General features: G+C 40.8%; 1 protein-coding gene across 3 annotated transcripts in view; it reads right to left on the bottom strand.

The window, feature by feature from the left end:
• Positions 1–12,961, bottom strand: part of PHEX (phosphate regulating endopeptidase homolog X-linked) — a 206,911-nt gene that overhangs the window by 163,215 nt on the left and 30,735 nt on the right. For 2 of the 3 annotated variants that reach the window (XM_029239873.1, XM_029239874.1), the window contains 2 exons: positions 3,965–4,051; positions 306–532 (listed from right to left, as the gene is read on the bottom strand). In XM_029239873.1, the coding sequence (XP_029095706.1) occupies positions 306–532; positions 3,965–4,051 (314 nt within the window). The remainder of the gene's footprint in view (positions 1–305; positions 533–3,964; positions 4,052–12,961) is intronic. The other variant, XM_029239875.1, reaches the window with a different exon arrangement.

Here is a 12,961-nt window from a genome sequence, read left to right as displayed (position 1 = left end):
CACCAGAATTAAGGGGCCCTACACATGCTCAGGGTAGATATTCGAGAGCCAGATCACAGATCACTTGAAACTCACTCACCGGCTTCTTGCAAGGCTGACAAAAACAGTGTGTTCATGATTTACAATCTGCAAATCTGGCGCGGGGGAGGTGGGAGGTGGGTAGGGAATAGTCTAGATCCTAACGTTTAACAGAATTTGTAACCTTATCATTTCACTAAGGTGGTATGAGTCTCTTTCCTTGAGAAGGCAACCCAAAAAGGCTAACCTTGGACTAAACAAGCATGATGAAGGAGTCCTCACTATACCTTCAAGATGTGTTCGTTGGACACCTTGTCATCAGAGGACACATACAAACGAATGAACACAGAATTGCTGTATTGGCCACGAAACGTCGCAAGTGTCTGAAGAAGGCTGAACTTTCTCTCTGACCAAACCCCTTCAGGACCGATATTAGATTCAAGCACAGGCCAGCGGAAAGGTGAGTGCCGCAGGATATGTAACAATGGCTTGGCATCTGCTTTTTCGATCGCTTCTGAAAGGGAGCAAATATGAAGAGAGAGTTAGAAATGCAAACTGGATCACCGAACTAGAAAGCAAGTGTATCTTCTCAAGAGAAAATTCCAGTAAGGTCCCAACCTAACTTTTTCGGGAGAGGTGCAGTGGACTGAGCATAATCACAGAAACAGAACTACCTATGACTCATACTTCAGTGTGACTGTTTCAACCTGATGTTCTTGCCAGGAGAGCTGACTAGGGAACCTGCCCAATATTCCCAACAATAAAAGATGGGCTCACTATACTGACCCAAGCCAATGAGCAATGTTAAGCTGAGAACACTCTGCAAAACTAAGGAACAACCCTAACTAAAGGAAACTGCTCAATAAAACTAATCACTCCCCAACAAAAATGAATTACTGCTTCAGACTCTTTCATCATCTTTCAGCGCCCTCTTCTAGCTCACCAAATAATACCTCAAAACCTAAACAAATTAACACACTTCTCAGAGGCACTGGCTTCTTCCTGCAATAGCCTTGAGAAAGTGTACCAGGTAAAATGTCAGGTGTCTTTTTTTTTTTTAATTTTATTTATTTATTTATTTTTGGCTGCGTTGGGTCTTCGTTCCTGTGCGTGGGCTTTCCCTAGTTGCGGCGAGTGGGGGCCACTCTTCATCGCAGTGCAGGGGCCTCTCACTGTTGCGGCCTCATCTTGTTGAGGAACACAGGCTGCAGACACGCAGGCTCAGTAGTTGTGGCTCACGGGCCTAGTTGCTCCGCGGCATGTGGGATCTTCCCAGACCAGGGCTCGTACCCGCGTCCCCTGCATCAGCAGGCAGATTCTCAACCACTGCGCCACCAGGGAAGCCCTCAGGTGTCTCTTTTAACTCCAATCAGACCCAAGATGCTGAGAGGGGCCTAAAGTGCTCAACAAAGATGGCTGTTAGGCTGATGGAGAAGCAGAAGGAGCCTGGCCCGGCTGGGAATCTGGATTACACTAGGCGCCAGGAGGTTCCAAAGGACATAGGTCTGGTTTGAGAAGGAGTGTTACTATGTCCTTCTCAAACCAGACCTAGCCTCCAGATTCTGGTTTCTGTACCACATGCAATATGGTTTGCCCTTCTGACCCTACCCAAGTTTCCCATGCAGTAACTGATACCTGAAGAATCCAAGCCAACCACTGAAATAAAATTTTCTTAGTTTCTCCATCAAGCTAGCAACAAAACATTAAGACAGAGGTCAATCAAGAAAATATGGTACTGGCACAAAAACAGAAATATAGATCAATGGAAGAGGATAGAAAGCCCAGAGATAAACCCACACACCTATGGTCAACTAATCTATGACAAAGGAGGTGAGGACATACAATGGAGAAAAGAGAGTCTCTTCAATAAGTGGTGCTGGGAAAACTGGACAGCTACATGTAAAAGAATGAAATTAGAACACTCCCTAACACCATACACAAAAATAAACTCAAAATGGATTTCAGACCTAAATGTAAGACCGGACACTATAAAACTCTTAGAGGAAAACACAGGAAGAACACTCTTTGACATAAATCACAGCACGATCTTTTTTTTTTTTTTTTTTTTTTTTTGCGGTACACGGGCCTCTCACTGTTGTGGCCTCTCCCGTAGTGGAGCACAGGCTCCAGATGCGCAGGCCCAGCGGCCATGGCTCACAGGCCTAGCCACTCCACGGCATGTGAGATCCTCCCGGACCGGGGCACAAACCCGTGTCCCTTGCATCGGCAGGTGGACTCTCAACCACTGCGCCACCAGGGAAGCCCCAGCAAGATCTTTTTTGACCCACCTCCTAGAATAATGGAAATAAAACCAAAAATAAACAAATGGGACCTAATGAAACTTAAAAACTTTTGCACAGCAAAAGAAACTATAAACAAGACAAAAAGACAACCCTCAGAATGGGAGAAAATATTTGCAAATGAATCAATGGACAAAGGATTAATCTCCAAAATATATCAACAGCTCATGCAGCTCAATATTAAAAAAACAAACAACACAATCAAAAACTAGGCGGAAGACCTAAATAGACATCTCTCCAAAGAGGACGTACAGATGGCCAAGAAGCACATGAAAAGCTGCTCAACATCACTAATTATTAGAGAAATGCAAATCAAAACTACAATGAGGTATCACCTCACACCAGTTAGAATGGGCATCATCAGAAAATCTACAAACAACAAATGCTGGAGAGGGTGTGGAGAAAACAGAACCCTCCTGCACTGTTGGTAGGAATGTAAATTGATACAGCCACTATGGAGAACAGTATGGAGGTTCCTTAAAAAACTAAAAACAGAACTACCATATGACCCAGCAATCCCACTACTGGGCATATACCCAGAGAAAACCATAATTCAGCGAACCCCAATGTTCGTTGCAGCACTATTTACAATAGCCAGGTCATGAAAGCAACCTAAATGCCCGTTGACAGACAAATGGATAAAGAAGATGTGGTACACATATACAATGGAACATTACTCAGCCATAAAAAGGAACGAAATTGGGTCATTTGTAGAGACATGGATGGACCTAGAGACTATCATACAGAGTGAAGTAGTTATCTATTTTATACATATATATGTCAATCCCAATCTCCCAATTCATCCCACCATCCCATATTATACTAATATGTATAAAATAGATAACTAATAAGAACCTGCTGTATTAAAAATAAAATAAAATTCCAAAAAAAAAAAAAGACAGGAGTAGTCAGGGACTTCTCTGGTGGTGCAGTGGTTAAGAATCTGCCTGCCGGGCTTCCCTGGTGGCGCAGTGGTTGAGAGTCCGCCTGCCGATGCAGGGGACATGGGTTCGTGCCCCGGTCCGGGAAGATCCCACATGCCGCGGAGCGGCTGGGCCCGTGAGCCATGGCCGCTAAGCCTGCGCGTCTGGAGCCTGTGCTCTGCAAAGTGAGAGGCCCGTGTACTGCAAAAAAAAAAAAAAAAAAAAAAGAATCTGCCTGCCAATGCAGGGGACACGGGTTCCAGCCGTGGTCCGGGAAGATCCCACATGCCGGAGAGCAACTAAGTCCATGCGCCACAACTACTGAGCCTGTGCTCTAGAGCCCACGAGCCACAACTGCTGAAGCCTGTGTGCCTAGAGCCCGTGCTCCGCAACAAGCGAAGCCACCGCAATGAGAAGCCACCGCAATGAGAAGCCCGTGCACCGCAACGAAGAGTAGCCCCCGCTCACCGCAACTAGAGAAAGCCGGCGCAGCCACGAAGACCCAACGCAGCCAAAATTTAATTAATTCATTAAATTTTTTTTTAAAGGCAGGGGTAGTCAAAATCCAGTCTTGGAAAATAGCTCCTTTCTTTAAGCAACACCTTTAAATATTAGTAGAATTCTTAGTAGCTCTCTTTTTCCTTAAACAATATCTTTAAGCATTAATAGAACTCTGAAAAATAAGGGTGGTAAATTATTTTATTTATTTTCTTTATTACTCACTCTCATTCATGCAAGATGAATAAAGGATTTTGGCTTTCTGTATGGCTTCGGTGTCCCGCCTCCTACTGATTGATTTCTCCAAAAGTGCTAGGAAGGTTAAAAAAGGATTCATTAGTATCCAGCCACAGGTGATGCTGAGTTGGAGGTCATTTGATAATCAGTCCCAGCCTCCAGAAAATTAAATGTAGAGACAGACAACCCTGGAAAAGATATGTCTATAAAAGACAGCAGAACCGATTCCAAGTTGCTTGAGGTTCAAATAACAAATATTTTTAACATCGTCTTCTCCAAGGTTCTCCTAATTCAAAGAAACCAAAAGTTCAATTTCCAACTGAGACTGGACCTTCTGCCAGGGTTAATGTTTTCTGCCACCTACACACAAAAAAACCCAGAATTCATTTTTTCAAGAACCAAAAATAACTGAATTCTATTCCTCGTTTCTGCACTGAGTAATATTCTCAACGGAGGCAATTTCATCAGGGTCGGGTTTCTTAAGACTTCTTCACAGCCCAGCCGCTCAGGGAGGTCGTCTGTAAGAAATTTCCCATTAGGAGTTTTATTCAATGCGGCATAAACATGCCGTGGACACGGAAGACGTTGTTTAGACAGGAAATGGAGAAGCAAGAATGTAAAGCCTACCCAAATGGCCTGAAAAGTTACCCATTTACACATTCAAAGTCCTGGCCATTTAAAATGAGGCCATGTATATAAAATGGCTGCCAGCATGGGCACAAGCCCACCTGGAAAATGATTTTCTGTTTATAAAATCACTGATGCTATTGTTTGAAGGTAGAAAATGACAGCTGTCACTAGTTCATTAAATAAGGAACTAGGAAAGCCAAGACTCAATAAAAACTACCCTCCCCACAAAATAACACCTTGGGTGTACCTGAGAATATCAATTTACCAACGTGAAGCCAAGACAAAGAATTCCCACACAGCACCACGGCACTGCCTGCAACGAGCTGTATCAAACTGCAGTTGTCAAGGAATTTGGTATTTATTTCTGAAACAACCTAGCAGCCTCCAAATGATGGTACAACAGATGCTCCTACAGTACTTTGAATAGCTTCAAGATACAATGTACAGTGCTAATCAAATTAGTAAATAACTACATATTCCCTAAAGCAGTGTCTACTTCTAAACTACAAGTTCTACATTTCAAAAAAAAAGGAACCCAGAGCTTCTGTCCAGTTTTCTATAAGCATCTGTACATCAAACAAGTACATATAACTAAGATAAACTAAGTAAGTTGAGCTCGATGTGGACATTTTCAATTATTTCAACTTGTTCCTTTCTTGTGTATTACCACAGCAATAAAAGTGGGATAACTAGCCCCAAGGATAAAGGATGATTTCTTTTTTTAATAAACAGAATCTCTAAAATCATACCCACATATATTTCTATTCAAATCAGATAATGTGCCTTTCCACCATATTGCTTCCACAGTCATTGGACTGCTGGGGAGACACATGTGAAAGTAAGTAATCCAAATTTCATTTGGGGATGCACTGTTATTGTGATGCTATAAACACTCCACAGGCTGCAAACATGAACAGCCTGGGGAACAAAAATAAGCCATGGAACAAAAGAACTCAAAATATTAAATATGTACCTGAGTGTGTACCCAAGGCGCTCTATGTATCACGAGAAGGGGAAAAGAGGACATGTATATGCTAAGTAGGGCAATCCCCAAACCCTAACGGTGCACAAACATCAATAATTTTTATGTGTCAAAATTCTGGCTTCTGTACCAGAATTTGACTTTTGAAACAAATTCAGCTAACACAGGTTCCTTATCATACCCTTTCCCTTCTCCTCTCCTTCTCTTCAAACCCAAGCAGGCAGGAGAACGTTGATATGCAGACAATGTTGTGACAATCAGTTGGCTGCATCCATTTTATGTATCTCTGTATTTCAACTAGTGGTAAGAAGTATAAAATCTAACCTGGAGAGTCATTAATGAGCAGAAAACAAAGCCTATCAAAGGCAATTACTCAGGTTATTACACTGTCCCTAAAGCACTGAGAAGGGCTCATGGGTCACCCATATAAGTGTATTCCCATGATAATCTGCATTGTTTCTTGGAAGATTTCTCAGTCTCCTCTCACCCCCATCCAGGTGTTCCTAACCATGTTACAACAGAGAAGGAAAACTCCAGTTCATAACCTATAGTACAACAAACCTCAGACTTTAAAATCAGTTTCAAAGTGCCTATGATCATCAAAATTTGATGTGTGTGTGTGTGTGCATACAGGGTAATTATTTTTTCTTCTCACTATGCTCAGATAAAATTGGTTTTGCCCCCCAAAAAGGCAAAATAATAGACAGAGTCAAGGGGGTGAGCTTTCAGTCACAAAGATGTGGGTTCCAGTTGCAGCTTGCTGCTACTTTCTAGCTGGAACTTAAGCAAGTTACTTACTCTCCCTAAGCCCCAGTTTCTTCATTTGTAAATCTGGACAAATAATAGCACCTACCTTCCAGGGTTGTGGTGAGGATCAAATATTCTGATGCACAGAAAGTCCCTATCTCAGTGCCGCAATACGTGGTAAGTGATCAATCAATGGTGGCTTAAACAGGCTTCCAGGCTGAGTTAGCTCTACACGAAATTGTGAAGTAATCAAGCTTGTTTCTAGTGTTTTCTCCATAAATGTTTTTTCCTCCTCCTTTCTCAGGATATTGGTAGCCAAAAGGCCTTCTGCTAACCCAAGACATTGGCACTCCTTGTGCAGGACTCTTGCACAAACTGGACCTGCCCTAACAACCAAGCAAAAGCCCATGCTCTCAACATTTCCTCTGCTTCAGTAGAGGCAACGCTCCAACAAGAGATAACGTCTGAAAATACTTTGCCGCATTCCTCATCCTAGACAAGGCCTTTTCTTTATGTACACTTTCTCAATGAAATTATAACATACCTACAGAAAAGTGCACCAATCATAATTTGAAGGATTTTCACAGAGTAAACACACCCACATAACCAACATTATGACCAGAACCCCTGGAGCCCCTTGTGCTCCCTTCCAGTCACTATCTCCAATCAAGACAACCAGCATCCTCTTTCGTGAAGTGCTTACTCAACTCTATTTCCCTCATTTCTATTGGTAATCTTTTTTCTTATTAATTTATAGAAGCTCTTTATATATTCTACACACAAACCCTTTGTTGAATATTTGTATTGCAAAGTCTTCTTCCATTCCCCAGACTTCATTTCCTTAATGGTATCATGTAATGAACTGAAATTATTTTAATGTAGTCTAATGTGATCACTTTTTCCATCTTTGGTAAGCATATTTTGTGTGCTATTTAAGAAATCTTTGCCTACCCTGAGGTCATGAAGATAGTGTATAATGTTCTCCTCTAGAATCTTTACTGTTTCACACTTGGATCTACAGTCCACATAGAAATTGGGTTTTGCCCATGCCTTTGTAACACAGGCTTGGTTGGCCTCACAGGGGATGAATCGTGTGAGAATTTTAATAAAGAAGGTATTTTTGGTCATTGGGCCTCAAATATTATCACAAAAAATTACTTTTAGTGCATAAAATAGGCATTAACAATGGCTATTCTCCATTAGATTAAGTGCTCTCTGGGTCAGAGACTGAGTCACATTCACCTTTGACCACCCAGGGCTTAGCGCTTAGCATGGTTGGTATTCAATGTTTGCCGAGTTGAATTTCTGTCAAGGAAAGTCTGAGAGAGTTTTTCGCCCAAATGAAAAGGAAATGTGAGAAACCGGACTTATTTTGTTATTTCTTTTTATAATCAGCAATGTCCTAATTATACTAACATCCATTATCTCCTTTTCTCACATTGCAGTCCGCATATCATACAATGAGATCCAAGATTTCATCTGTTTTTGTGAATACCGTTTTTTAAGCTACGTAAGTCTCGTTTCACCAGTGGTCTCAGGTTGACCTTCCACTTCCCTGCTCTTCTATGGCGGGGGTGGGGGGGGGGTACTTACTGGCATTCAACCTCCTTTAACTGCAGAAGCCAGATAGGACTATCAACTCTACTCCGTCCACATTCTCCTGCTCAGACAGGGCCTTTATTGAGAGCTCTGGAATAAGAAGAGGGAATTCCAAACAAAGAAAAACGATACTCCTAAGGACTTGGCAGTCCCCTGGTAAGTCAAGAGCTCACGACAGTCACATACAGCTCAGGCCAGTCATCTGGAGATTTTGCAATATTTAGGACTTTCCCAACTAATACTGTTTTCAAAACTCCACACGCACAAAGTTTTAGGCCTGTGAGCAAACACCTACCAAGAACCTCGGTGTTAAGGTGACGCCATTTAAACAAGATGGTCCCAGAGCATAAGGATTATTTCAAAACACGCTCCTCTGTGTTCTTTCTCCGGACCCTGTAATCCTTTTATGTGCCTGTTCTAAAGGGGATCCTCTGGCTACTTACTAAAAGCTCGCTGGAGCTGTGTGCCTGATTTGCTTAATATTTAGAAACAGCAACTGCATTCTAAAGCCTTCAGTCAAATGTCATCAAGGTGAATTCTCAATTTCATGTAGATTATGCCAGCATTTCCTTTGGAAATCAGTGGGAGTGTCCTCTTAATTCTAGCGAGAGAGAGAGAGAACATGAGAAATCAAAACTTTGGAAAACCAAATCTACATTTTAAGGGAAGGTGTGCCCTTCCACACCTACATAAGAAACAGAATGTTCTCTAGACACATATTTTTTTAAACCTATCATATGATGGCCTGGTTTCTCCTTTGGTGGTACTTAAAAACCACCTTTGGCTGGTCCATGGTTGAATGTCGCCTCTAATCTTACTATTTTTAGTCTCTGTTGATTTTCCAGGCTACAGACTTCAATCTGGTTTCCAGCCTCCTCAGTTTATTTACCGTACTGAAAATTTTCATTTTTCTAACTTACACTTCATGGGTATTAAGTTCTAATGCAGTTAGATGTGTAGACTCTAAATCAGCTTGCAAAGCTCATTGTTATTCTCATTAAAAAATAAAATTCAAGTTAACTAAGTCATGGTCTGTGGATCCCATAACCCTCATGTTTTCACACGAATTGTGTGACACTCGACTTTGCAGTTCCTCAGCCCCATAGCCGGTCAAGCATGGGATTAACTGAGTCTGTCTGACACACTGAAAAGACAATAAGAGCTGATATTTCCCATTCTTCTGGAAAACTCCCACCCAAACATAGGTAGAGAAGCTGTCAGAATGCTTTTCTCTGTTCATTTTTTATGATCATCTCATAAATGATCATTGTTGGTTGGCATTAGCTTAAGAAAAAGGGGCAGAGATTATTTTAGGGGCATGAAAAACCTCGAACTCATCAATCTAAATCATGGGTTACCAAATAACATAAAAATATTCCCCTTTTAACACAAAAGACCTCTTTGTCCATAATGAAATCAATTTTATACAACTGCCAGACACTGCAGAAGTCTCACAGAAGCTAACTCTTTTATTATGTGCACTTATAAGTGAATTTTTAAGGATTACACTTACCACGGTCACACTTCAAAATAATTTAAATTTTAACATCACTCTTTGATAGCATAGCATTACAATGAATCTGCCAATATAATATTTTAACTCATAAAAATAGCTTTCCTATTTAGATAATTTGAATCTTAGCAGATAATTCAATGTAAGGCCTGTGCTGAACTTAGAGTCATTAAAATTCATCTTCAGGTTTTTTTTTCCTATAGTACAAATCTTAATTACATTTTTCCTGCCTATTTCTACCATCTTAACATTACAAGAAAAGGCCATGTATGGTTACATACCCCCCGCAGTGGTCCTTCCTGAGCAGTCCTGAGACATCCAAGGACCCTGGTGACAGCGTTCATTTATTAAGCACCTGTTCTGTGCCAGGTATATTGTACATGACCTCAATTAATCCCCCACCAACCCTAAGCAGCATGTATCATTAACCCTAGTCTACAGGCAAGAACTGTCATAACTTGTCCAAGGAAACTCAGCTAGTAAAAGTTAGAGCTTGGATTTGGACCCAGGTCCCTGACTCCTGCTCATCTGACCGTCAGGTACCCAGTAAAATTCTGCAAGTCACTTTCCTATGTGAGAACAAGGGCCCCAGGTGGCTAAACCAGAGGCAGTCCTCATGGACTTTCTTGACAGAGCTCTCCACCGTAACTGGAAGAAATGCCTTCTCCGGTTATATCAAGACTTGTTTTTGCAGTGGTGGAGTGACCCTGTGCTGAGCCATCTACCCCCTTTGCCCTGTAACCATATTTGTGACCAGTGACACACACTCCTGATGCTCCTAGTCATAGGTAGGAGGCCTGGTGAGGTTAGATCAAAACAAAATTAGCTGGTCCCGAAAGCTTCACTTCATATTATGTCCTAGTCAAACCAGTGGTTTCCAAACTTGAGCATGCATCAGTATCATCAGAGGGGCTTGTTTTCGCTTTTGTTTTAATTGAGGTATAGTTGATTTACAATGTTCTGTTAGTTTCTGGTGTACAGCAAAGTGATTCAGTTATTCACATATATATTCTCTTTCATATTCTTTTCCATTATGGCTTATTACAGGATATTGAATATAGTTCCCTGTGCTATACATTTGGACCTAGTTGTTTATCTATTTTATATATGGTAGTTTGTTTCTGCTAATCCTAAACTAATTTATCCCTGCCCCCCCACCCCTTTCCCCTTTGGTAACCATAAGTTTGTTTTCTAGGTCTGTGAGTCTGTTTCTGTTTCATAAATAAGTTCATTTGTGTCATATTTTAGATTCCACATATAAGTGAAATTATATGGTATTTCTCTTTATCTTTCTGACTTACTTCACTTGGTATAACCTCTAGGTCCATCCATGTTGCTGCAAATGGCATTATTTCATTCTTTTTTTATGGCTGAGTAGTATTCCATTGTGTATATATACCACATCTTCGTTATTCATTCATCTGTCGATGGACGTTTAAGTTGTTTCCATGTCTTGGCTATTGTAAATAGTGCTAAGAACTTTGGGTGCATGTACCTTTTTCAAATTAGATTTTTTTCCAGATATATGCCCAGGAGTGGGATTGCTGGATCATATGGCAACTCTATTTTAGTTTTTGAAGGAGTCTCCACACTGTTCTCCATAGTGCCTGCACCAATTTACATTCCCATCAACAGTGTAGGAGGGTTCCCTTTCCTCCACAACAACTCCAGCATTTGTTATTTGTAGGCTTTTTGATGATGGCCATTCTGACTGGTGTGAGGTGGTACCTCATTATAGTTTTGACTTGCATTTCTCTAATAATTAGTGATGTTGAGCATCTTTTCATGTGCCTGTTGGCCATGTGTATGTCTTCTTTGGAGAAATGTCTATTTAGGTCTTCTGCCCATTTTTTTGATTGGGGTTCTTTTTGTTATTGAGTTGTATGAGCTGTTTGTATACTTTGGAAATTAAGCCCTTGTCGGTCACATCATTTGCAAATATTTTCTCCCAGTAGGTTGTCTTTTTGTTTTGTTTATGGTTTCCTTTGCTGTGCAAAAGCTTATAAGTTTGATTAGGTCCCATTTGTTTACTTTTGTTTTTACTTCTACTGCCTTGGGAGACTGACCTAAGAAACACTGGTACGTTTATGTCAGAGAATGTTCTGCCTGTATTCTCTTCTAGGAGTTCTATGGTGTCATGCCTTATATTTAAGTCTTTAAGCCATTTTGAATTTACTTTTGTGTATGGTGAGAGGGTGTGTTCTAACTTCACCTTTCCAGCTTTCCCAACACCACTTGCTGAAGAGACTGTCTTTTCTCCATTGTATATTCTTGCCTCCTTTGTCGAAGATTGACTGTAGATGTATGGGTTTATTTCTGGGCTCTCTATTCTGTTCCATTGATCCATATGTCTGTTTTTGTGCCAGTACCACGCTGTTTTAATTACTGTAGCTTTGTAGTATTGTTTGAAGTCTGGAAGGGTTATGCCTCTAGCTTTTTTCTTTTTCCTCAGGATTGCTTTGGCAAATCTGGGTCTCTTATGGTTCCATATACATTTTAGGATTAGTTGTTCTAGTTCTGTGAAAAACGTCATGGGTAATTTGATAGGGATCACATTAAATGTGTAGATTGCTTTGAGTAGTGTGGCCATTTTAATAATATTAATTATTCCAACCCAAGAGCATGGGATAGCTTTCCATTTCTTTGAACCATCTTTAATTTCCTTTATCAATGTTTTATAGTCCTCAGCATAAGTATTTCACCTCCTTGATCAGGTATATTCCTAAGTATTTTTTATGTGATTTTAAAAGGGGTTTTTTTTTTAACTTTCCCTTTCTGATATTTCAATGTTAGTGTAAAGAAATGTAACAGAAATGTAACAAATGTCAATCTTGTATCCTTCTACAAGATTGCTGAATTCATTTTTCAGTTTTGGAATTTTTGTGTGGACTCTTTAGGGTTTTCTATATATAATATCATGTCATCTGCATATGTTGACAATTTTACCTCTTCTCTTACAATGTGGATACCTTTTATTCCTTTTTCTTCTCTGATTGCTGTGGCTAGGACTTCCAATACTATGTTGAATAGAAGTGGTAAGAGTGGGCATTCTTGTCTCGTTCCAGATTTTAGCGAGAAGGCTTTCAGCTTTTCACCATTGAGTATTATGTTGGCTGTGGGTTTGTCAGAGGGGCTTGTTAAAACACAGAGTGTTGGGTCCTTCTGCCAGAGTGTCTGATTCAATAGCTCTGGGGTAGGGGCCAGGAGTTTGCATTTCAAACAAATTCCCAGGTAATGCTGATACTGCAGGTGGAGAAAAGTACTTTGAGAACCACTACTTTCAACCAACAGCACTCACCAGCCCTCCTTCCCCCAAAGCTTTACTAAGGTATAGTTGACAGTTATCAGCAGTCCTTCTTGATGCCTGTGACCCCAGGACATCACCAGCCCAGATTTCCTCCTCTCCCATTCCCCACCTGACCCATGTCAGATCAGAAGCTTTACCCTTTCTTTGCTGGTTTCCTCACTCTGTAGCTCCATTTTAATTCAACATCAACATTTTTCAAGGAGAACG

Source organism: Monodon monoceros, unplaced genomic scaffold (genome assembly GCF_005190385.1).
Source record: "Monodon monoceros isolate NGI ecotype Baffin Bay Population unplaced genomic scaffold, NGI_Narwhal_1 Super_Scaffold_22, whole genome shotgun sequence".
In the NCBI taxonomy this organism is placed as follows: Eukaryota; Metazoa; Chordata; class Mammalia; order Artiodactyla; family Monodontidae; genus Monodon; species Monodon monoceros.
The sequence above is the reverse complement of the archived record's forward strand: the minus strand, read 5'-3'. Positions and strand labels throughout refer to the sequence as shown.